This window comes from Zalophus californianus, chromosome 13 (assembly GCF_009762305.2).
Source record: "Zalophus californianus isolate mZalCal1 chromosome 13, mZalCal1.pri.v2, whole genome shotgun sequence".
In the NCBI taxonomy this organism is placed as follows: Eukaryota; Metazoa; Chordata; class Mammalia; order Carnivora; family Otariidae; genus Zalophus; species Zalophus californianus.
The window spans coordinates 7404056-7429627 of NC_045607.1; the positions used below are offsets into that span (position 1 = coordinate 7404056).

Below are 25572 nucleotides of genomic sequence, written 5' to 3' on the forward strand. Positions count from 1 at the left end.
GCCACCAAGGCGGGACAGGGCCTGAGGCCGCCCCTGGGGCTGGGTGCTCCTGACTCCCACCTGAAATCCCTGGAACAGGGGCCCTGGGGCGGGCGAGGCTGTGACCTGGTCTGGGGCCAGGGGAAGGAGGAGGGTGAAAAGTTTCCCCAAGTCAGAAGGCCAGGGGGGAGGCCTCTCAGGGGGTCCTGCTCTTTGCTCTCTCTGACTGTCACTTTGGTACATAAAGGGGGTAGAAAGGTCAGCTGTGGCCTTTCAGGTCTGTGGGAAAAACTCTGCCCACTTCCCTAATGCATATTTATTGGTGTGAGCCGCTGGGGTGGGAGAAAGCCCCCACTCCACCCGCCTCGCGGCCAGGCCAGGTTAGCACTAAGAACCGGCTCCATGTCACCGAAATCCTCCTCTTTGTCTCCAGATTGGCTCCAGAGTCCTCCCCCTTCCCTCCTCCCCTTGGCTCCCCCCATCCCCCTTTGGGGTTGCCAAGCAACTGTGGAAGGGTAGCTGAGATATTTTCTTTATTACAAGCAAAAGCAAGACAGCATCATGGCCCCAGGAGGGGAGCAGGGTGGGGGCTGGGGGGAGGGCATCCCATGCTCTGGGGGGAACCTCACTACCTTGGTGTGCTCTGGGCTTGGACAGTGGGGAGACTCAGAGCCCCAGAGAAGGTGGAGAATGGAAGGGAGTGGTGGGGTGGGTGGGTGCACAGACATTGATCCAGTCTACATAATGCTGAAAGAAGCAGCGCCAAGGGACCCCTGGCGAGTCCCTCACCTGTCACCCACCAGCTCTATTTTCAGGCCAAGTCATTTGCTTCCTCTGGGTCTAAGTTTCCTCCTCAACAAAACGGGGATAATGACGTGTACTATTATCTCATTTAATGCTCGCGTCAAGCCCAAGAGACATTTATTTTTCCCGTTTTACTGGTTAGGAAACTGACACTCAGAGACAGGAAGTGACTTGCCAAGCATGCAGGTAAATGACGATGAGACACTTCAGCCCTGACTCCTTTTCTATTTATTTTATTTTTTCAAGTAAGCTCTATGCCCAGCGTGGGGCTCCAACTCATGACCCCAAGACCAAGAGTTGCATGTTCTACCGACTGAGCCAGTCAGGCGCCCCTCCCCACCCAACTCTTTTTATAAAAAACATTTTGTATTTGGGTGTGGTTACACACTGCGACATTGGTTTCAGGTGTACAACACGGTGATTCAACGTCTCCGTAGTTAGGTTATACCCACAAGTGCAGCCACCATCTGTCACCATACAACAGTATTACAGTATCATAAACTGTGTCCCTTATGCTGCGCCTTTCATTCCCATGACTTACTCATTCGTAACTGGAAGCTCGTACCTCCCACACCCCTTCACCCATTTTGCCCATCCCCACCTCCCTCCCCTCTACCCAACTCTTTATTTTTACTTATTTGTTTAAAGATTTATTTATTGGGCGCTTGGGTGGCTCAGTTGGTTAAGCGACTGCCTTCGGCTCAGGTCATGATCCCAGGGTCCTGGGATCGAGTCCCGCATCGGGCTCCCAGCTCAGCGGGGAGCCTGCTTCTCCCTCTGACCCTCTCCCCTCTCATGCTGTTTCTCTCTCTCTCTCAAATAAAATAAATAAAATCTTTAAAAAAAAAAAAAAAAAAAAATAAAGATTTATTTATTTTTATTTTAGAAAGAAAAAGAGAGTGCGCGAGTGCAAGTGGGGGAAGGAACAGAGGGAGGGGGGAGGGAGAATCTCAAGCAGACTCCCCTCTGAGTGTGGAGCCTCACATGGGGCTCAATCTCAGGATCGATGAAATCACGACCTGAGCCGAAACCAAGAGTCAGACCCTTGAATGACTGAGTCACCCAGGCGCACCTACCCAACTCTTTTTTTTAAGTTTTTATTTATTTGACAGAGAGAGAGAGAGAGAGAGAGAGAGAGAGAGCGCATGAGTGGGGAGGAGAGGGAAAGGGAGAACCAGACTCCCCGCTGAACAGGGAGCCCAACACAGGGCTCGGGGCTCGATCCCAGAGCCCTGGGATCATGACCTGAGCCAAAGGCAACCGAGTAATCGAGTAATCGAGTAACCAACCACGCCACCCAGGCGCCCCTACCCAACTCCTTTATAGCAGCTTTACTAGGGGGGCCTTGGTGGCTAGGTGGTTAGGCGTCTGCCTTCGGCTCAGGTCATGATCCCAGGGTCCTGGGATCGAGCCCCGTGTCAGGCTCCCTGCTCAGCGGGAAGCCGGCTTCTCCCTCTCCCTCTGCTACTCTGTCTGTCTCTTTCTGTTAAATAAATAAAGTCTTTAAAAAGAAAATAGTATCGGGCGCCTGGGTGGCTCAGTTGGTTAAACGACTGCCTTCAGCTCAGGTCATGATCCTGGAGTCCTGGGATCGAGTCCCACATCGGGCTTCCTGCTCAGCAGGGAGTCTGCTTCTCCCTCTGACCCTCTTCCCTCTCGTGCTTTCTATCTCTCATTCTCTCTCTCTCTCAAATAAATAAATAAAATCTTAAAAAAAAAAAAAAAAAAAAAAAAAGAAAATAGTAGCTTTACTGAGGTATAAATCACACACCATGCGATCGCCCATTTAAAATGTACAATTTAATGGTTTTTAGTATGTTCACAGAGTTGTGCAATCACCACAATCAATTTCGAACCCTTTCATCATCTCCAAAAGAATCACTGTGCCCATTAGCCTTCACTCCCCCTTCCCTCCCAACTCGCCCTGCCTCCCATCCTAGGCAACCACTAATCTGCTTTCTGTCTCTACAGATTTGCCTATTCTGGATATTTCTATAAATGGAATCAGACAATATGTCTCCGTCCGAACTCTTTACTTCCAATGGCTTTAAGCTCACTGGGTGCTGGGGTGACAGAGTATCAGGTATCATGGTTAACAACGTGAGCTTTGCTGTTAGACAGACTCAGGTCTAAAACCTGGCTCTGCCACTCAGTTGCTCTGTACCTGGGGGAAGTGGCTTCCTCTCTCCAGGCCTCAGGTTTCTGATCTGTAAAATGGGGTGAGTGGTGGCATTTCTCACAAATCTGTAGGGATCATGAAAAGTGTTCAGCCCAGCGCCAGTGCTAATAAATGGTGGCTGTTGACTGGATTACAATGATCCATGCACCCATCTATTTATCCCTTTACTGGGGCATTTAATCAAATTCAGGACCATCTAAGACTCAGGCCTTGTTCTAGGTGCCGGGGATAGAACAGCGGGCAGGACGTGATCGCTGCCTGCATAGGGCTCACATTCTAGTGGACAAATAAGACAGCCAGTGAGGACAGGCTTTCAGAGCGATGTGTGTGATGAAGACAAGAGCACGGGGGATGGGATGAAGCAACCCAGGGGGTGGAGGCGGCTTTCGTTGGGAAAGCTTCCTTGCCTTGACATCTCCTGCAGAGGAACTTTTTCTAAGTAAGCTCTACACCCAACGTGGAGTTTGAACTCAAGACCGTGAGATCAAGAGTCGCATGCTCCACCGACTGAGACATCCAGGAACATCATCTTTTATAAACTGGAACATGCTATGCAGGGCGCAGGGGTTCTTAGGGTCCCCTCTGGGTGGGGACGGTGGCCTGGCTTGGTTATCTTCTGAGAATGGGGACATTCTCAGGTTGACAATTCATTTATGAAGGCAAGCCACTTGGTCATCAGCGTGTAAGAACCCCGGCTGCTCTTAGAGAACTCTGTACAGGCAGGGCCTGGCCTGGGGAGGCACGACGAGTCGGGGCAGGGCTCTTTGCTCCAACCAGGCCACCCTGAAACGGGGATTGATAGCAGTATTTGGGGACAGGATTCCAGGGTTGGAAATATCCTGCCCGGAGGTACAACCTGACTGACGGGTACCCAGGCCGCTCCCTGGGCGTTCGTCTGCCCTGCTGCACATCTTGGACAGGGTTCTGAACCACAGAGACCAGGCTGCTTCGTGAAGCCTCTTAGAGCCTCCTTCACTGAGCCCTCACACAGCAACGTGTCCTGATCTGCATCTAGAACCTCAGCTGATTGGCTACATTCATGCATCCAGGCGCTCAAGTCATCTTCCATCCAAGTGTCCCAACAACTGTTTTTTCATCATCTGTCTGTCCATCCACCTATTCATTTAATTATTCCTCCAATAAAGCACCCATTCAGTCATTCATTCAACAGGCGTTTACTGAGCGTGTCCTTTGTGCTGGGCAGTGTTTGGTAAAATGACAGTCCTGGAGGATAGGGCATGCTTAATAGGCAGTGTGGACAACTTTGTCACCTCCTTCCTGATGTGTTGGTCTTTTTTTTTTTTTTAGATTTTATTTATTTATTAGAGAGAGAGAGAGAAAGCGAGCACACAGAGGGAGAGGGAGATAGAGGGAGAAGCAGACTCCCTGCTGAGCGGGGAGCCCAACGCGGGGCGGGGGGGGGGATTGATCCCAGGCCCCTGGGATCATGACCTAAGCCGAAGGCAGAGGCCCAACCGACTGAGCCACCCAGGCGCCCCTGTGTTGGTCTTAATAAAGGAGAAGGTAGAGCAGAAATTACAATAGCTGAATGCATGCATGAGCCTGAACATGTATCCGTGTGTGTGTGTGTGTGTGTGAGTGTCTGTGTTAGGAGGCAATGATAAAATCTTATTGCAAGCAAATGCAAGGTGTGTGTTTGGACTCTCCCAACACCACAACCATCTCTAAGGAGGCAGGGCAGGCATAACGGCCCCATTTCACAGAGGCAATAACTAGATTTCAGTTTAGTCTATTGGAATTCACTTGCCCAAAATAATGCTGCCTCTCCCAGAAGATTCCTCAGGTCCTGTTGGAATGAATTGCTTGGTCTTCTATAATCCCCCATAGCTCTGCTAATATTTCACTTAGAGAGATTTCCTGCCCCTTTCACGGGGGCTGGCTGGCTATTTGTGTGTCTGTCCACTTGTCCAGTGAATGGATACTTCTGGAGAGGTAACAGCAGAGGGTCCATCTTTCTCTTCGCCCTCCCCCCAGCCTCCAGCACACAAAGTACACCTCAGATATTCACTAAATGTTATTCACTGCCAGGCAACCTGAGGTCACCTGCCTGTCGAGGACACAGTTTGGGACCCTGCTCGGCCATCCCCTAATCCCAGGCCAACACCAGCTGTCACCTGCAAACCAGCAATAGTAGCTCAATGGGTCTCCTGTCGTCCAGCTTGCCCCCTCCCCAGCCCCACCCCCATTCTCTACACAACAGCCCCAGCAAACCTTTAAAAATGTAAATCTGAATGTGTCAGACCCTCCAGGACTCCCACTGTGTTTAGGATAAAATCACAAATCCTCCCAAAGTCCTACAGGGCCCGGCAGGGTCAACCTCGGCTTTATCTGGCACTTCCTCTCCGCACTTCCCTTCCCACTCTCCCAGTTCTTCCTTGCTCCTTAGCTTTGGGGCGTGCCATGCCCCCTGCCTGGAACAGTGCCCAACTCCCCACTCCCAGGGGACTGGGGTCTCCTCCTCCGCTGGTCTGCCTCTGGGGGACACTGCCCATTGTTGAATCCCGCGCCAGCACACAGTAGGCATTCCAGAAATATCTTTTCAATGACTCGCGAGCGATAAGACCCTTCTTGGCTCCTCAGTTTCCCTGAGGATGAGGATGAGGCCAATTGACCCTTCTCTGCCCAGGACTGGTGGCTTTAAATAGCTCGGACATACCCCGGAGGTGGAAAATGTAGATTAGATTGTAGAATGTGGCTTTCCGACGAGGCCTGGGAGTTCGGCACCGGTGCAGAGACCACACTGGCCAGCTCCAGTCAAGGTTGTGTTCCTGTCAGACTGGGCCGGGGCTGGGCCCGGGTCTGGATTTATAAGAAGACGCGGGTGTCTTTTGGGTCTTGCCACTTTGCATATGCATTTCCACAAGTTCCCTCAGTATCTCTGCTGTGGTGAGTAAAGGCTGGAAACCAGTGGGCAGTGAGTTCCCCAGCCCTGAGCTCCGGCTCTGGCTCCATCGCCTGCCGGCTAACGGCTACCAACATCACTGCCACAGGTCTCAGTTTCTTCATCTGTAAAGTGGGGCTGCTAATAGTACCCACTTCTCAGGGTTGTTGTGAGCAGTCCACAGGCTACTACCTTAAAAGTGTTTAGTGCTTGGCACATCAAGCATTTTGTTGTGGCTATTATTATTAGCAGATGGCACATTCCCAAGAGTTGGGACCTGGTTAGCAGGGCTCTCTTGCTACGAAACCCCGACTTCAAGTACTACTACCCAGAAGGCGTATTTTTTTTCAACTTTTTGTAAGAAACTCCAAGAAGTGTATGTGATTCATGTTTAAGCCACCGGTGGATATTCATGGACATTCAACGATGGGTGGTGTGTGTGTGTGTGTGTGTGTGTGTGTGTGTGGAGGCACTGTTACTAGGCTCCAGAAGCCTGAAGATTAGTAGGATCCACTTCTTGTCTGATGAGTACAGACAAACCAATGATCACAATCCAATGTGTGCATATAGTTAGGCGGCCCACAAACTATGGGGAGAGGAGAGGATTTCAGGGTGGTGACAGGGGTCCTCTGAGTGTCTGGGGATCCCTAGGGTGGATGGAGGAAGGCAGGATGTATGGGTGGAATGGCCACGCACTCCCCACCAGGGTGTGAGCTTCACTGGGAAAGACAGGCTGAGCTCTGCGGGTGAGAAACTGGTATGTATGCCCCCAGCTGACTGAGAACCTTCTCTGCGCCAGACCTGGCTGGGCTGGGGGTGGGGGGCACATCAGACCTAGACAGAGCCCCAAGCCTCCCAAAACAGTGGGCTGTCCAGTGGAAGAGACATGACAAGACAAGCATTAATAGCATTCACGCCCCTCTCGCCCTCCCCCTGCTCCCCCACCCCCATGCGCCCCCTGCCCCCTGCCAGAGCTGAGGTATCCAGAAGCCTGCAGGAGGTATCCTGGGAATCAAGCCCTTGTCCTTGGTCTGGGGAGAGGGCAGTCTCCAGATCCCTAGTGGGGGTGTGGTCTCTGGAGATGGCATCTTCAGCCTGGGGGTTGGGACTGCATGCCCTCCTCCCTTATCCTTCAGCAGAGCCTTTTAAGGGGGTGACCCTCTGACCTCCAGACTGTTCCCCCTCACCCGCCAGCTAGAAGTCCCTAGGGCAGCAGCTTAAAGAAGGAGGGCTCCGGAGGCCTCAGGTTAGCTGCAGATGGGAGGCCAGGATTGGGCCTGAAAAGACTCTGGGGTCCCCTGGGCACTCCTGGGGAGCTCAGCCAAGGCCAGGGGGTCTGAGTCAGGTCCATGGGAGTGTAGCGCCGAGATGTGGGTGTCTGGTCCAGGACAAGGGAGGGGGCGATGGGCAAAGGGTTCAGTCAAGGGAGCAGGCGGGGCACTGGGAGTCTAGGGCCCAGGGTGGGGGTGGGAGGGCGAGGGGTCCGGCCGGTGCAGGGGAGGGGGGCGCCCCCGGGGAGGGGCACGCTATGTCTTTAAGAGCTGCCTGAGCGCAGGTTGCAGCTGCCTGGCCAGCCCGAGAGACAGCGGAGATTCATTACCCGCCGACACAATGACCATTGATGGCCCCGTGGCGTTATTCAAATCCAGTACCAATTGCAGCCGAGCCCCTTTCTCCGCGCCAGGCCCGTATTGTTGGAGCGGCCCACTAAAAGCCCGCCCCGGCCCCGAGCCGCCAGAGGCGCCCGCTCGGGTTCAGCCCTGCGCCTCGCCAGCCCGCCGGCTCCCAGCCCGGCTCCCCGGGCGCTGCAGGTGACCCGGCGGCGCATTCCAGCGCTTCCCGCCGCCCGGGCCACCGCCGCCACCGCTACCGCCGGGCGCCGGCCGCAACTCAGCCACAGGGAAGCGGAGAGCGCCGGAGCCGGTGCGTGCGGGGCTGGGCGGGGGCGGGGACCCCACGAGTCCAGCAGCCCGCACCCCGGGCTCGGAAACGCGACCCGGCCTCGGGCCCCTGCTTTCCGGATTCCCGGCGAGCCCGGGGAGCCCAGGCTGGGGGCGGGGAGAGGGGAGTTGGGGTTCCCCGGCCCTGACAGAGGAGATTCCCCCGACTCAGGGCGGCGCAGAGACCCAACGCGGGCTACTCTAGGGACCCCGGGCCGCGATCGAAGGAGACACACGCCAGGGGCGATGGGGATCCCCACGCAGGGTCGGGATCCGCGTGCCTGCTCGTCCACCTACCGCGGGATGGGGCGCGACCGCTGAGCGTCTGCGAGGTAGTCGGACGCGCAGCTCCGGAGATCTCCTGGTCCGGCGCTTTTAAGGAGCCAAGCGGAAGCCCGCACGCAGGAAACCGGGGCCCCGAACTCGGGGGCTTCGCCACTGATTGTCCAAACGCAATTCTTGTACGAGTCTGCGGCCAACCGAGAATTGTGGCTGGACATCTGTGGCTGAGCTCCGGGCGCAACAGGGGCGGAAGCCGCAGGGACCGAGCTCGGCGCGGGCGAGACCCCTCGGGGAGGCGGCTGGCTGGCCCCAGCGCGAGGATCGCGGCCCCAGCCGGGCGCGCAAAAGAGGGACGCCGGTCCCTGCCACCAGCGCCGCCATCCTCACCCTCGTCGTCGTCGTCCTTCTCCTCCTCCTCCGCGGGTGACCAGTCGTGGCTGGCGCGGGCCTCCAGTCGATCGCGTCGTTTTTCCCTTTTTCAAATTTCGGCCGGGAACGAAGCTGGCACGCCGCGGCGGGGCATGACTGTGGTCCGGGGAGCCCGCCCTCGGCCCGAGCCGCAGCAAGTCGCGGGCGAAAGAAGATGCCGGCGGAACGCGCTCGCTAATTCGTTTTGAATTGGTTTTAACCTAGCCCCCACCAATGCCCCCCAAACAAAAAAGCCTAAACCAACCCCTAAATCCCAAATAAACCGACCCCTCCCGCCAGCCCCTCCAGACGGACCGATGGGCTGAGCCTCCTCCAGCCGCTGCAGGAGTCAGGAGTCGGAGAAGCGTCGGGAATGATGCGCTCCAGCCGGGCAATCGCCTCGGCTTTGGAAACAACTTGGACAAACGAATCCTTTTCATTAAAGACAAATCTTCGGAGATAGTAGGGTTTACTTATTCGTTTATTTCCTCAAAAGTGGGGGTTCAGGAGTTGTGGGGGGGCAGCTGGGCGTTGCTGGGGCTGAGCCCAGGTCACCTGTATCTGACCCCCGTTCCGCTAGGGACTGAAAATGACCCAAAATGCTGCGGAGCGGCGCTTGGGCCAGTTTAGCGATGGTGCTGGCATCCCCCCACCCGGGAGAACCTGGTTTTCTCAGTGTATCCTCCTGCCCTACTCCTCAGCATTAATCGGGGTGTCCTGGCAGAAGGGGTATCCCGAATCTACTCTCCCTCTTCCCAGTGCAGGCGGGAAAGGAATTCTATCGTCCGGTTTCCAGGACTTGGAATCCCAGGTGGGACAATGGGCCACTCCAGTGGGGCTGGAGGCAAGGAGGAACCTCCAGGATACAGGAATCAATGAGACTGTAGGGGGCCATTTCAAATCCCTTGCTCTGTTCCCTAACATGGAGACCCTAACCTCAGCACCTGGTTCTCGTTGGTCGTAACAGCCTTTCTAGACAGCAGCTGGACCCCAACACTGGCCTTAATTTGCACTCAGACCATACCCACTACCCATAACCCCAACATGGCTGGCCCCCACCTACACATACCCAGAGAGTCTCTACCCGTGGACTGCTGGAGAGAAGCCCGGAAGCCAGGGGTCGTGTGTCCTCTAGGCATTGAGAAGGATGTGCATATACACCCCCTCCATCCCCAACACTGCTGAGACAACCATTTGGCACTTTCATCGCCACAGGAGAGAGGTTCTACCTTAAATTATTGACATTTAATGAAAAACAATGTTTTGGGTGGGATGATGTTAATGCCCCCCCCCTTTTTTTTTTGAGGTTTTCCCCCAGCGAAGCTTCTTCTCCAGGTCATGGGAAGGGAGGTTCAGCAGTTTGATATGACACCCCATTCTGGTTTCTGGGGCTGCGGGCTGCAGCTGGTGGCACAAAGCCTGGCCTCGGACAAGAAGAGAAGTGTCCTGGGACCCAGACTGGTCAGCACACACAGGCTCTGCCATCCCCTTCTCCAGATGGCCCTATCAGACCACTCTCTCCCAGACAGTCTGTGTAGTCTGGGTTTGAACCCCTGCCCTCTTTCTGGGTGAAGGGCAGCTCTGAAAGTCCCAGGCTAAGGGCAGAGAGGTTGGACCAGGGACCATGGCTGGGGGGATGTGGAGTGCCACTGGTTTCTAAGGATGAAGCTCCAGGCAAAGCTAGTAAACAACCTAGTCTTTTATTTGCCCAAGGCCAGCTGTTGCAGGCAATGAGGCCCCAAGACTTCCAGAAGGGATGAAGGGAGGAGGGGCAAACCATCCTGCCTACCAGGTGCTGGCCTGCCCCCATCCTGCTTCCTGCAGGAGGTGGGAAAGGAGATAAAGTCTACATTTGTGCCATCAAGGATCACGCCTACTTTCAGATACTTATAAATATTCAGTTGCTGTTCAGGAGGAAACTGAGGCACTCTGACATCCCAGGCCTCTATGTGCCAGTCCAAGCTTTTGCTGGCTCCTCTTTCTCTCTCTCCAGAATGAGCTGCAGGCAGCCTTTTGCCGGGGGAGGGTCTTAGGAGCCCATCTGGTGGCCTGTGGGGGGGAAGGCCAGCCAGGGTCAAGGGCTGGGGATGGGGGGGCAGGAGGAGGGTGTGGTTGGAAGAGCAGCTGCTGGGAGGGGGGAGTCAGCACTGAATAGGGGACCCCAGCTGGGGTTCCATAATGATATCAGTGGGGGACAGCCAGAGCCCTCTGCTGCCTAGATGGGGAAACTGAGGCAGAGACTCCTCCCATCTTGGAGAAGGGAGGGGTTTCCCATCAGCTATTCCTGTCCATTCATCTTCCCCACGAAGACACTACAGCCCGGGAGCTGGAGCGCCTCGTCAGTGGTCACTCGGTGTTTACACTGAGACACAAGGAGCAGAAGGCAGCTGGGTCACCTGGCCAGGGAGCCCCCTCCTGTTGTGACAAAGCAGAGGGGCACCCTCCCCCACCTCAGCTGCTGGGGAGGGAGGCAGGGCTGAGACTGCTCGCCCCAACTCACGTGCCTGAGAAAGGCTCATTTTTAGCACCTGGCCTCTTTTCCCTGCCTGGAGGGAGCTCGGGGGACAGAGCAGGGAAGAAAGCGGCCAAGGGGGACAGGGAGACCTGGAAGCAGGGTCCCAGGGGATGTCTGATTGTGCTCTTCTCCCCACGCCAAGGGAACCCGAGCCCAGAGCGGGGCCCTCAGCCGCCATGCAGCGTGGATATGAAGAGGATGCTGTCCCGGTCCTGCAGCTGGTAGTCCAGCTCGCCCTGGTCCAGGAGAGAGAGAGGACACTGTCAGGGGCTTCTCCTCAGCTGTCGGGAGGGCAGAAGGGGGCCTGGTCGCTTTGGGAGAGAAGGATAAAATCTACCAGAAAAATGGGTGCCCTGCATATTAGCCTGCAAATCTTCAGGATGGAGGCGAGAACACCACTTCCCCCAGCTACCCGTTCCTTCCTCCCTGGGGTGGGAGACTTGAGTGGCCCCGCTTTGGAAACCAAGTGGGACCCGGGACTAGCCAGCCAAGCCCGCTGGGCCTGATGAAAAAGACCCAAGGCTGTCCTGGGGAAGCAGCGAGGGGAGGGACGGTCCCCCGCGGTACTGACCAGCAGTTCCCAGTCCGCATCGTTAACCAGCACCAGAATTCCTGGCCGCCTGTGGGAAAGAGGGCGTGAGGAGCCAGGAGTGAAGGGCAGGAGGCAGTCGGCAGCAGGGGCAGAGAGGCTGAGACACGTGGGCTGGAGGACAGGGTAGTGGGAGCTTGTCCTCCTGAGGTTCCGATGAAAAATCACCCAGGAAGTGGAGGGGACACTGAGTCTAAAGGAAACCAGGCCAGACAGTCGTAGCTTTTGGGGTGATATAGAAAACGGGTACAAATTCCAGCACCACCTCCCAGACCTCAGGCAACTCATTTTGTTTCTCCGAGCATCAGTTTCCTCATCTGAAAATGGCACAAATTACACAGCCGTCCTCCCAGGTCTGCGTCAGAATGAGACGGGACGGTGCGTGTCAGGCGCCTGCCTGCGTCTACCCCGGTAACCACTGGCAGCAGCACAGTTTTCCAGGGCTCTCACCTCACCCTCCTGGGCCTCCCACAGGCCCATCCCGGAGACAAGGCTATCTTGGCTCTTCGGAATCAGGGAAGGCTGCCCGGGGCCTCAAGCACCCACATGCCCGAGGGCAGCCCTGCCTGCTGTAAGGCAGGGGAGGCTGACATCTGGACAGCTACCTGCCTGGCAGCAGCCCAAGGAGCACTACTGTCCTTGGGTGGTGGCCTCCGGGACGGCTGGACCGTGACCTGAGCCAGGGCTTGAACGGCAACCTTAGCCCCCAGGGCTTGCTGGTGACCTCCGCTGCAAGGGGATGGTGACTGGGTCCCACAAGTGCCTTGCCCACCTCTCCTACACCTTAGGCCTCCTTCTTGTCAAAGCAGAGTGACTTCTTGGCTGTGACACGGTGTGTGGCTCTTTTCCCAGGAGGCCGGGCTAGGTCTGGGACAGGTCCAAAAGCTCTGGGCTAGGGGCAGGGGTGTGCTCACCCCAGTGAGCACGAACGTGCACCTGCGTGTGTGCAGCTGCGCACAGTGACTCCCTGGAATTCTAGACCTGTGCCCTCCAGTACGGTATCTATGAGGCACTATTCACATTTCTAGGGCTCAACAGACTCATGTGCTTAGCAGCTACTACACTGGACAGCACAGAATACGCATTTCCATCATCACAGAAAGTTCTACGGGACAACCACAGTCCCAGATTGTCGAGGGATGCAAGGGGCTGTGGGCAGCATCTTTTCCTCAGGACTTCCTGTACGGAGAGAGTAGCTGAGGCCCAGAGACAGAGGGAGGATAAAGGGGAGAACAGGACCCCAAGAAGGCTGCGGGTGAACCCAAGGATAGGCGCTCAAACCTCCTTCCCCCCTGCCCCCGCCTGCCCTCCTCAGGGAAGGGAAGAAAGGGACTCACACGCTGTCTCCCTGGATGAACAACTCTGGCCGCTCTTTTAGCAAATTCTTCTTGATCCAGACAAGGAGGTTCCGGATGTCCCCTAGAGAGGAAGGCACAGAACAAGCTCTTGTCAAACCCCAAAGATTCCCGGCCCCCAGAGCCTTACCTGGATCAGAAGGAAGTGAACATGGGGCTTAGGGGGCCTCTTTTAGGCCAGGCTCTTGAGGCCCCTGGACTTGCAGATTCCCAGAGTGAGGAAGGGGGCTAGGGGACCAGCATCCTGCCAGAGAGGCCTTCAGAGAAAGTGGTGCTGCTCAAGGCTTAAAGAGGCGACGGGGCCTCAAGACAGACAGGCTTCTGAAGGGCCCTGCAGGACCCCCTCCACCCTTCTCTCTCCAGCCAGTCCCAGATGGGGAGGACTCAGCTTTGCTCTCAGAGGGGTCTGCATATATTTCCCTTTGTGAAGGAAGAAAAACAATTGCTGAGCCGATAACATCAGTTCATTTCCTCTGGCAGAGGGAGAGAAGGATCCTTCACCAGCCAGGGCTGCTGACAAATCACTGCCCTGCTACCCCCACCTTCATAGAGCCCCCCCAGGCCGGGGACGACCACCCTGAATAGGCAAGAGGTTCAGGATCGAGAGGGCCTCTCCTGCTCAGCTTGCACACTGAGGTCAGCCACTCTGGGGTTCTGGGACAGCCACTGAGCTCTGTGCACATCATGTGGAGGCTCAGAGCTACCTGTCCCCTGGATCACCGCTCCTTTCCTAGGAACAGGGTCCCAGGCCACAGCACACTGAGATCTGGCTCCATAAACTCCTCAAAGCCTACAGCCCTCAAATGTCCAACTGTCTCCTCCTCCAACAGACTGTCTCCTGAGGCTGCAGTTCCTTCTCTCCTCGAGACCACTTGAGGACTGAAGGCCCCGGGGAGACAACTAGTCTCTAGGAAGTCGTAGGGCCTTGAGGCCAGCCACCTCCATCCTGACTTAAGTCTCCCGCAGGGGTCTGCTGTCCTGGACCCACGCCTGAGCAGAGCTCAGAGGCAAAGCTGAAGAAGGGCCCAGGCAGTGCCTTGGTTTCTCCACACAGAGTGACAGCCCCGGCCTGCAGCTGAGGGAAAAGCTGCTTGGCCGAGAAGCTCCGCTCTGCCCCAGTCTTGGCCCAGGAGCGTGTCTCCACCACAGAACCAGCCTTGGGCAGGGTTTTAAGGCATTCTCCCTGACCTGCATGCCACCCTCCTGAGAGGCAGGCAGGCTGCACCCGGGACGGACCCGTTCACTCTGCTCTGTGCCAACTTCCCTGGATCGTCCGCCAGCAGAGCACGGGGCCATGGGCAAAGTGTCCAAGATCTGAGGCTGCCGCCTTTCAGTTGTAATTCCTGCTTTTAAACAAAGCAGATTGGAGTCCTCATGGTCCCTGGAGCAGGCAGGGGATGCAGAGTGTAGCCTCCAACTAGCTGCAGTCCATTTGGACTCCTGGCTGGGTTCCTCCCCGAGGCCTGGTCTCAAAGGCTCCCCTTTAGCCTCCATCTTGGCACTGTCTGGTGGGCCGCCAGCCCATACATCTTGTGGCCGCTCGATACAGCCGATGGGGTCTGACACATCCATCAGCCAGCCGTGGCAGGCGGGGCTGTGCCTGTGTGTGTGGAGGAGACGAGAGGCACTGGGCAGTGCCTGGCCCGAGGGCCACCAGCTGCAACTCCACAGCCCCGGCTAGCCTGTACAGAACCGGGACCCAGTTGGGTTAAGGGCCCGACTCCCTCCAAAAGGAGGGGGGCTTCTGCTCCACTCTGGATAGGCTGGGGGGAGGGGGGAGGGATAGTGGTCATGTCGGGGTCATCCAAGTGATGGCACCATCATGGAGTCCCAGAGGGGTGGACTGGGGGGTGAGTCTGCTGTCGGTACGGGCTCATTTATCATGATGCTCCTCTTTGCTGAGGTCACTCCCTCCCTCCTCTGTGCCCCCCAGGCCTGCCCACATTCTTGATAGCCTGTTTCCATGGTGAGGTCGCCGTATTGTTCCCCCATGCCTGGATTTGGGGGGTGGGGAGAGGTGGAACTCGCTGCTCCCTTCGCAAGGAGGCCTTGCAAGGGCCACTCGGCCTGGCCTGAAACACACCCCCAGGGACATCTTGCTAGGCTTGCTGAGGCCCAGACAATATGCAAATAGCCTCCAAGCCAGATGGTCGGCTTCCAAAGGCGCCCAGGGGAGGAGGTAGAGTTGAGCAGAGTCAGGGACTGGTGGCTCTGGGGAATCTCCTGTTCACCTTCCCCCTCTAGGTCCTCCTGCCTTCCCACTCCACTGAGGGTGGTTTCTCTCCTGGGATCCCATGTAGTCACTCACAAGACAAGTATTTATTGAGCAACTACTATGTGCCAGGTGCTAGGAAGACGGCCATCACTGATTGAATTAGTTGCGATAAATGCTATCTCCTGAGTGCAGGGGCAGGAGAACTTTTCGGAAGATGTTCGCGTTGATGCTGAGGTCTGAAGGATGAGCAGGGCAGGATGGGGAAGCACCCCAGGCAGAAGAAGGTGCATACACGAAGACCTGAGGCAGCATGGAATTGGCAGGTTCAAGGTAATAGAACAGAGAAGATAAGAAGATCAGCACGAGAGCAGGCCGGACTATGCGGGGCATGCAGGGGCCTTGTGACAGGTCTGCTCTGGAAGAGGCCTCTCCTTCCTCGTGAACCCCAAGTGTGCTCTGTGGGTACAGAACCCACACTGTCGGGGCTGGTGCTCCACGTTTCTCTGGTAACGCACGGTATCAAGATCCAGCTCAAATGCCCGGCACGTCCTGAGGACCCGGCGCAGTCTCCCACACAGAACCCGCCTGACATATTTGCTGACAATGTGGACAACTTCAGAGGGCGGAGGAGAGGATGAGAACGGAGGCAGTCCTGGTTCTGAGTTTGAGCCATTACTTCCTGGTCCTATGACCTTGGCCGTGGGGTTCTCTGAGCCTCTGCTTCCTTCTTTGGGGGAATGGTAAGAACACCCCACAGGGCTGTTGTGAGGGCCGAGTAAGATGATCCATATAAAGATCCCGGCACATCCGTGCCGTAATTGTGATCCAGAGGAAAAATCTGTAGCCTTTGCCCTCTCCCAGTGTCCTGAGCTTCTGCATGCTCTGCTCAGGCCCCTGGCCCCCTGGGGATGGGCTGCGACAGCCCTGCACTCACTGGATAGTGCTGGGACTGTCCGGGGCTTTTCGAGGGATCCATTACCTCGCCATCAGAAGTGGGAGGGCAATGAGGGAATGGGGGGGACTGGGAATGGTGAGGGGGCCCCAGACACTGGCCTTCCCTCCATTTTATTTATTTGTAAAAATCGTTTTATTGATTTATTTTTTAAAGTAACCTCTGTACCCAACGTGGGGCTTGAATTCACGATCCCAAGATCAAGAGTTCGATGCTCTGCTGACTGAGCCAGCCTGGTGCCCCCTTTCCTCAACTTCAGATGTTCAGACCCCTAACATGCTCCCGGGACAACCGAGGTAGAAGGACTCACATTCTGAGGCTGTGGGGGCCAGAAGGCCGGCGCTGGATGGGCACCTAAAACAAGGTCTCTTGTGAGGAAGTCTGGCCCGCGCATTTGGGGAAGAGCAGGAGGGGGAGCTGCTGCGCTGTGGCAGGGTGGGGAAGAGTTGGGGTTCTGAAGCCGGGAGACCCTGGGCTGCTGCTAGATGCCCTGGGCAGGAAGTCACCTCGCCTTTCAGTCTCAGTGTCGGCCTCTGGCAAATGGGGACAGCAATTCAAACCGCAAAGCACTGCCATGAGGGTTCAGGCATAAGGTAGCAGCAGGCCCTGTGGAGTGTCCAATGCACAGGACAAATGTCCATTTGCCCACAGGGACTCAGGGCTCCTTATCCTCTTGGCTGCCAGAACCCTCTCCTGAAGGCTGCCGGCAAAGGGCCACCATGCACACCACTCTTAGAGAGCACCAACAAAAGCTCCCACCAGGATCGCTCGCCCCAGTGGACTGTCCTTGTCTGGGCACACTGACCATCCACTGTGGCAGGGCCCCTCCACTGGTGTCCATCCTAGCTTCTTGGGCTGAAAGAGAATAATCCCAAGGTCTTATCTGATAATGAACCCCAACTGCAAGAGACCCACATCCAGCCTCTCTTTGATCACCTCCAGGGAGAACTTTTCTCCTAACCAGAAATCTGTCTTCCTGAGACTCCCCCCCCGAGGAGCCTGGTTGGTCCATGGGGACCACACCAACACAAGCGGCCCTTCTTCCCCATGCCACTCAGATCCGGGAGAGCTGGATCCCCTAAGTCTTCTTCTCCATAAGGTTAAACCGCTCCAGTTCCCACCAAGTCCACCAGGCTCCAGGCTCTTCTGGGAGCCCACCCCAGGCCTTAGTTGAAAAGGGAGAAGAAAGAGCAGGGATGGGGGGAGTAAAGGAGAAGAGAGGGTAGAGGGAACATCAGAGGGTCCATTTACAAGTGAATGGGGGTAAGAATGGAGCAGTTTGTGGGCTAAACTGGCCTCAGAAGGAGGTTTACAGATGTGCAGGGGACGCTCCTCATTGTTTAATTAAGCAGAAAGTGGATCTTTTCAAAAGCAATTTTGCACAGGGACTGGGAGGGGTTGGGGGAGAGGAGGGCGGTGGGGAGGGGATCAGCAAACAGGCCCCAGAGCAGAGAAAGGAACAGCTGGCCCCAGAGAGGCTGTGAAATGCATGCTAAGCAGTTTAAAGCGCCGGGAGCTCCCTCCAACTCCCTAGCTGGCCACCCTGTAATACAAAGGCAGGCCAGAGGAAGAAGGCAGGGAAAGGTGAGGCCTACTGTCTCCTCCTGGCGACCAGGGCAGGTAAGGCCCACACGGGGACAGTCTGTCTTCCCTGATGTTTTGGGTTTGCTCCAGGCCACTGACCAACCATGGGCTGGGGGCCTTGCGTTGAAGAGACCCTTGATGCATAAAAGCCAGCCCCCAGTGGCCGCGATGTCCGAAACTGATGGCGCCTACCAACCCCTGCCAATCAAGGAGATGGCTGTTAGGACATCCCCCTCGATAAGCATACCTTCTCACCAACAACAACACATCCTGATGCCCAGAATTATGTGCTCAGATCTGGAAGCAACTTTTCCAAACTGTGGATGTCCAACGGGTAACCAGCTCAATAAAGACTAAATCTAGCCCAACCTCCCATTTCACAGATGGGAAAAAAGAGGCCCCCAGAAGTAAGTGATCTGCAAATGCACACTGCCAGGGCTCCTCTTGCAGGCTCGCCCCCTTTGGCCTTGCCCATCCTCTTTTCCCAAGTTGGCTGGGTTGGAAGCTCTCCCCTGGCCCAGGACCCAGGGCCCTGGAGTCCCCTTGTTTGTGAGACTTGTCACAATCCATAATCTTATGGTTGCTATTTTCTCTGCTGGAGTCTCCAAGACCTGCTTGGCCAAGTGGCAGCCCCTGGGCTGGGAAGGCTGCCAGTCGACAGAGCTGGGCACGGGCTGGGGGGAAGAGTGGGACTCTGCTGGCGGCACCCGCTGGGCTCCTGTGTGCCAGGGTAGTGCCTGGCAGCTGTCAGCCGGCTCTGCGGCTGCAGGGTGACCTACGCCTCTGGGCGCAGCAGGGCGAAAATGGGAACCAGGGGTGGAGATCCACAGCCAAGGGTCCAGAGACTGAGTCAAGGGGCCATTTCAGCTTCTCTCCCCTGCTTTCTTTTCTGCCATCCCGGAGAGGGGAGGGGAGACCTCATCTCCCCACTAAGCAGTGAATGGAGGATGAGAGATCAAATACCTGGGTCTTAGCCCTGTCTCCCTACTTACGTAACTTTGGACAGGTCACTGTCTCTCTCTCTCTGTCTTTCTCTCTCTCTCTGAGGTTTGGTTTTCTTGATCATATACAATATCTACTGGGGTCATTACAAAAATCAAAGTAGCTGTTGAAGGCATGAATGAATGAATTGATGAATGAATGAACAAACGAAAGAAAAGTGTAGAAACCAGAAAATACACTGCAGATATGAGATGTCATGTGACTCAGGGAGTTCGTGGTACCATGTAAGGACTTTGGAGACCCTGAAATCTGGTTCTAAATCCCAGCTCTGCCATTTAAATAACCGTATGGGTGTGGACTAAGACGACCCTGGGCATCTCTGAGTTGGGGTTTCCAGTTTTTAAACTGGGAATAATAATGGCAGTTACCACCTAAGAATTTGTGACAATTACTTGCACAACCAACCAGGGTTGTGCCTACCACACCAAACTCAGCCTGTGGTCCTCATCACACTGGCCTTTCTTCAGTTCCTAGACCACCCTCAGGCCTTTGACCAAGAGGCCCTCACAAGAGCTACCCCCTCTGCCTAGAATGGGCCCCCAGCACCTCTGCTCTCCCTCCCAACTTACCAGGCCAGCCGCTTTTTACCCCTCAGGCCTTCACCTCAAAGTCATCCCTTTAGAGGCCTTCCCTTACCACGCGCTCTCCTTCAAAGCACCTGTTTGCTCTCCTCATGCCAATGCCCACCACACTAGGTGTTTCCTGGTTTGCTGCCTGCCTCCACTTCTACTACACTCCATGTAGGGCAAGAACCACATCTGTTTTGCTCAGCACCGAATACCCAGCAACTAGTACAGTGCCTGATACAAAGGAGGCATCAGAACAAGATATGCCAACCACAACCATAGAGTGAGTACCTCTTCCAGCTCTGGCACATGGTAACCATTCAGCCAATGGGCGAATGAGGGGGACTGGAATCATTTACCCCGGGGCCATCCGAGCCACGCAATCGCCAGTCACGGGGGAAATGAATCATAACTCATGAGACTTTACTAACTTCCTGGCCAGGTCTTTACGGCTGGATCCTTGAGAGGCTTCTTCTGAGAGCCCCTTGTTCCCTCCCTGGGCTGTGTGGCCATCTGTCAAACTAAGAACCAGTCACCTTTATCTTCCCGGGTCTTCCCTCACCAGGGACGCACGCTGTCCCCCAGTCCTGACATTTCACCCCAGCTTCATGCCCCCTCCCAGTTCAAGGACGGCAGTGTCCTGTGCTTCGGTTAATGTCCCCCGGCTCGGAATGTGGCACACAGCCCCACTCTGCGCCACTGCTCTCCACCCCAAGGCAGGGTCACAGACAGCCTTGGCAGCCAGTGAATTTGGGCAACTGTTCGATTCCCGGCAGATGTGTGTCCAGTTCCAGAAGAACCCCGTCAGAGCTCATGATCATTTCTCCACTGCCTGCTTCCATGAACCCCATTCCCCTACCTCCTCATAGGATTGATCCCCCCGCCTCCCAAAGTATCTCAGCGTTAGGCGGAGATGGGCTCCCGTTCCTGAGCGTTCTTTTTTTTTTTTTAAGATTTTATTTATTTTTTGACAGAGAGAGACAGAGACAGCAAGAGAGGGAACACAAGCAGGGGGAGCAGGAGAGGGAGAGGCAGGCTTCCCGCCGAGCAGGGAGTCCGCTGCGGGGCTTGATCCCAGGACCCTGGGATCATGATCTGAGCTGAAGGCAGACGCTTACCAACTGAGCCACCCAGGCTCCCCTGAGCGTTCTGCTCTTGTGAGGACCCATTGCTAGGGCTGCAGGGCACCTCTGGGGTTGTGATGCCCAGGCCCCTGCCTCTAGGCTACACAGATATTTACCCAGCTGGACTCTTGCAAGTTACCTCTTCATCCCCCCCACCTCCCCCACCCAGCGTGAAGGCAGAGACTGGCTCATATTTGCATGTCTCCCCAGTGCCTGGTACATGGTTTGCCACACAGGAGGTGCTCAGTATATACTTGTTAAAGGATAATGAACAAGTACTTGAATGGACAAACAAAAACATCTCACTGTCTCCCTTAGTCAACTTCCCCAATCCTTTCTGGCTGGATACTTTCCGCCTCATTTAAATCCTCTCACCATGTGAGCCCATCCACACTGTTCCATTCTTGATGAAGGTGACCCCCTTCACGAGGACACCTCTCTGCTGCCATCGAGTAACAACGGAGATGCATGCTATAGCTTTTAGCACATAGGGACTTCCGTCCTTACCTCATATGTAAGAACACTAAAGCTCAGAGAGGTGAGGCCCCTGGCCTAAGGTTCTAAGGAGATCCAAACTCCAGTCTGTCTGAATACAGAACCCGCATCGGTAAGGATGAAGCTACCTTCCTCCTGCAAAGCTGGCTCATCTTAGAGAGCATGGGGGAAGGGTACTCTAGTGATTTCTCTTCCTTACTCTCCTCTCTCCCACTGGCCAGGGAAATCCTACCCATTCCCTCTTGAACAGGGCTGAGTGATGCCTTAGATCCCGCTCAGCAGCCCCCAGAGAGGGGCCCAGAAAGCGCATACTCACAGGGCTCCTCCTGTCCAGGTAAGGTGACCTGATGTTTCTTTACGCCGTCGAAAAGGAGTTCTGCGCCGCCTCTGCAAAGGAGGGCCAGAGAAAGACAGCCAGGTGAGCTCCTGCAAAAACTTAGCCAAGACTGAAAACTGAGGGGGGGGCTGACATTCGAAGCTGAAGAGATGCACAGACTGAGGCTCAGGGACAGCTCGAGTACCAGTATGTGACTGATTCTCAAATCTGACTTCCTGATGTGGTCAAGTAGGATGTAAATAATTCCCACCAATGATCAGGCACCCAACTTTGCAGACTCTCATTTTTACTCCTCTACTTTCTCAAGAGGCAGCTCAGTATATGGGTGCAGAGCACAAGCTTTGGAGCCGTTGCCCTAAGATGCAGACCACACTCCACCTCTGCCCGATGCCCAGACCTTGGGCATGTGACTTCATGTTCTCAAGCCTCAATCTCTTTCCATCTACACAAGTGTTGAGAAGCCACTATCAGACATGATGGAGACCCTGTGTGTTGAGGGGTCTCCTCTGGCCAGGGGAGGGTTTGAAATGGCCCAGCTTGTGCCACACACTGCTGGCCTGGTGGGCATACCACAGTGCTGGAGGCTGAGACTCCACTGGGCTTAGCAATAACTTTGCCATTTACAAGAACACTCGTCATCTCATTTCATCCACAGGGCAAACCAGGTAAGGAGTCAGGGAGGCAAACATTATCAGTTCCATCTGATGGAGAAGCAGACTGAGGCCTGGAGAGGTTAAGTGACTTGTCCAAGGTCACAGAGGCAGTGGCTGAAGTAGGATCTAAATTCCAACTGGTTTCTGCTCAGCCCCAGCAACCTTGGCAGAAAGAAAACAAGACTCCCCAAAGGTCAGAAAGCCCCTTGAAGGCAGCTTGGTTCACTTCGGTGTGCCAGCACCTGGCCAAGGGGAAGTTGGGACAGCAGAGATGCTTGGAGTCAAGTCCAGAAGCTGGGGCTTATGATGCAGACACGAGGGGTCTTTCAATGCCCCACAGTGCTTCTTCCTCTGGGTCTCCTGATCCCCATCTCAGACTTCACGTGGATCTTAACTGAGAAGGCCTTAACAGACTTTTGATGGATGTGACGCCTCCCACCCCACCACCCTTTCCCAATTTCAGAGAACAGAGATGTCCTGAGACAGTCCACTGGGAGGCAAAGGCAAGGCAAGCATTGTCATGGGGGAAACATGGGGCGACTGTCATCCAAACAAGGTCACGCTTTGTTGATGCAGAAATGTGGAGGGGGAGAGGAGGCCCATCTGTGGCCGCGCGCAGGGCCATTTCAGCTGCAAGGCTGCACAGAGCCTCCATTTATCCCCTTCCAAGAGCCTCGTTCTCTCCTGGGTGGGGGCTGGCACATGCAGCAGCTGGGGTGGGGGAGGGTGACAGGCAAGGGGCTCAGGAGTTGGGGGTCAGAGAAGAGGGGTGGGAACTGGAGGCACTGGGACCCAGGCAAACAACCAAGAGTGGCCAAACCTGGTGGTGCCAGGCTCAGAGGCCAAGGCTGTTTTTCCCTTTGCAAGCAGAGAAAGGGAGAAGCAGTCTCGCTCAGAGTGACCCATCACCACTGGGTTCACTGGCTCCCCAAGGGAGGGGTTGGCATTTCTACTGCCAGCACATCTGGAGGGGAGGAAGGTGAACACCCGGCCTCTGGAGAGATTTAGGGAGGCAGGCAAGGGACCTGTTTTGGTCCCAGAAGAGAACCAAAGCCAGACATTCTTATGTCCCACAGGGTCTGCTGTTCAAACTCAACTAAGGAGTTACATCTGAAGCTACTTCATCTTCCCTTCACCCCCTAATTCCTGACGGGAGTGTTTGTTGGTACCAGTGGCTGGTACAGACGATCCCCAAACTGCCCTCCCTGTTTCTAGCTTATCTCCATCAGCTCATCTCATGTATTTTTTGTTTTGTTTATTTATTTCCTTTCTACCTGCTAGAGTACAAGCTCTGCCTAAAACAGGGTCTGACACACAGTAGGCACTCAAGAAATATTTGCTGAATGAATGAAAATGCCCATTTCTCCTTCTTCTCTTACCTCAATGGTCCTGCCTCCCTTTGCCAACACCTACAAGCCTCAGGAAGAAGGAAAAAGGGTGAGGGAAAGGGAATCTCACATCTGGACCTCAGGAACACACAACACATCTCTACTGCATACTTTGAACCTTGTGTGATCTAAGAAAAGGCACCGCTCAGGACAGTTCAGGAGGCAAGACAAAGGAGGGCAGAACTCGTTCCTCACAAGAGAGTGAACAGTGTGAGAGGTCTTCTAGAGAGTCTATCAAAGCTGGTCAGACTGACAGGACCATATCTACTCAGGGAAAAGAGGGAAAATCCTAAATGGACTCTTCAAGGACCAGAGTGGCACTCAAGAGACAGAAGGGAGAGAATGATGGGCAAGGTGGTTTCTTTGCAAATCTGCTCAGGTTCACAGTGAGGGGTGAAGGAAGTCCACTAAAAAATGTAGATAATGAAAGAGAAGCCAGGGCCGAAAACATGCACTGAGACAAAGAGAGAAGGAATCTGGGTTTGGCATACATCTTAAGACATTCTTGCTTCCTGAGAAGCTGCCATTCTCACGGGACATTGAGGTGGTGAGAGGAGGTGTTAGGAGATGGGGAGACAGGGGAGGAATGCTGTGGGGCTCACTCTTGCTCTTGGGGGTGAGGGAAGCTGAAGCTAGAGATGTTTAGGCTAGAAAAGGGGTAATTAAGCTAGTCCGTACGCTCTGGAAGGCAGGGACCCTATCTTCCTCATAGTAGGACTCCCCACTGCTGCCAGGACAGTACCTGGCAGACAGAGACATTCCTGATGAACAAGTACCACGTCTGACTCAGTAAGGATGAAAGGTAGGCTGACTGCAGATAAACCGTAACACCGGCAGTCTGCAGCTCTTTTCAGCTCTACTGAAGCCTGTCAAAACAGCAGGGATCCTCCTAGAACCAAGCTATAGGGGGGTGGGGTGGGGTGGGTGTATAGCTGAGCCAAGGGTCAGTGAAGCAAAATAGTCAGGAGGCCAGACCAGTATCGTTCTAATTGGACCCATGGGGCCAGACAATATTGTCAATTAAAATGCAGTTAACATTCATGAGACTACTCCCTTATTCTAACAGACAGAAACACTGAACACTGGAGGACATGGACAGAGTTCTATTTATCTTTGTATCCTCAGTGCCTGGCTCACTGCCTGGCACATGATAGGCACTCAATAAATGGCTACTGAATGGACTATCCAATGAAGGGAAAACATGAAAGAAACTGGGGCACCCCATGGAAGGAAAAGCATTTATGGCTAGAGGTTTTAAATTACCGTTTCAGACTTTCCCTTTCATATAAGCCTTGGCTTGTTTATCTTCACACACACACACACACGCACACGCACACGCACATTTAGTCCCGGCTTTTCCCATGTGACTTGAAATTCTACCACCCATCTGTTGGGTCTGTTTCTTTGCCTTCTCTCCAAGCTCTGCAGTTTCTCTCAGCTCTGAAATCACATGACAAACCTGTTTGTAGGGGACAGAAGATAGTGGCTTGAGGAGACTTCCTCCCTGATCTGGGTTTGTTTAGCTATTGGTGTGTGTGCCCCAATCCTGCTCCTCTCGTCTTGTGCATGCTGCACCGCCAACTCAGCCTCCTCCACCGTGCTATTTATTTATCCCCGTATCTCCACCTGACTCAAGATCAGCAGAAGGCAATCAGCAAGTCTCCTGAAGGTCCTGAAAGGGCTTCAGGTCTGTTTAACACTCCCAAATCTTGGGAAAGAAAAGGCGTCCCGTCTTGGCTACACATCCCACGAGAAACAAGGCTCTAGGAACCGTGTAGGCGGAAACTGCTGCGCGAAGGAAGTAATCTGGGGGTGAAGGGTGGTCCTTCTCGGTTCTAGGAGCTCAGATGCCAGACACACAGGCCTGGTCCCAAACGGGATTAGCAAAGAAGGTAAGGAGGCCGCCAGCTAACCGTCACACCTTTAGGGTCCGGCAGGGCACAGGGCACTGAGGAGTGCCCAGAGAGCACCTCCACGACTGGGCTTGCGCCTCTATTCCCGGACATACGGCCTCGTCGCCAAGGGAGACCGAACCTCTCAGACTCTCAGAGGCGGGTGGCGTAGCTCTGGGAATGCGCCGGGAGCCTTGGCGATTTGGTCGTCACGGGGACCAAAGCAGAGGGAGGGAAGTTCCGGGCCCGACGACTTCAATCCATCCCCACGGCGCCCCAACTCTGTGACTCACCCGAACTCCACCTCCACTGACAAGGGCGCTGCCATGTTGAGGAAGCCGAGCTCACAGGAAATTCCCTTTCAACTTCCGGCGCTCCCGCCCCACTTCCGGTAGGCGCGGACGGAAGAGG

The 25572-nt window shown here is 55.1% G+C and overlaps 1 protein-coding gene across 3 annotated transcripts; it reads right to left on the reverse strand.

The window, feature by feature from the left end:
• Window positions 1-8965: 8965 nt before the first annotated feature.
• On the reverse strand, window positions 8966-25540 carry URM1 (ubiquitin related modifier 1). 3 transcript variants are annotated; one of them, XR_003523651.2, is made up of 6 exons: window positions 25455-25540; window positions 21208-21278; window positions 12936-13017; window positions 11581-11629; window positions 11099-11245; window positions 8966-10543 (listed from the first exon to the last, which is right to left on the reverse strand). XR_003523651.2 is itself a non-coding variant. In XM_027615295.2 (5 exons), the coding sequence occupies exons 1-5, from the start codon at window positions 25487-25489 to the stop codon at window positions 11177-11179; spliced, it is 306 nt and encodes a 101-aa protein (XP_027471096.1). In that variant the 5' UTR covers window positions 25490-25540; the 3' UTR covers window positions 8966-11176. The 3 variants fall into 3 exon arrangements, 2 of the variants coding, with proteins under 2 accessions (XP_027471096.1, XP_027471095.1); XM_027615295.2 differs by having other exon boundaries at window positions 8966-11245; XM_027615294.2 differs by lacking the exon at window positions 11581-11629 and having other exon boundaries at window positions 8966-11245.
• Between the last annotated feature and the right edge of the window lie 32 nt (window positions 25541-25572).

Bases quoted from the DNA above. Each gene is read 5' to 3' on its own strand.
- URM1 (XM_027615294.2), bottom strand. From the start codon at position 25,489: ATGGCAGCGCCCTTGTCAGTGGAGGTGGAGTTCGG. The intron at 13,018-21,207 runs GTGAGTATGCGC...CTTCCTCTCTAG, and splicing joins ACCTGGACAGGAGGAGCCCT to GGGACATCCGGAACCTCCTT. The intron at 11,246-12,935 runs GTGAGTCCCTTT...CTCCTGGACCAG, and splicing joins TTCATCCAGGGAGACAGCGT to GGCGAGCTGGACTACCAGCT.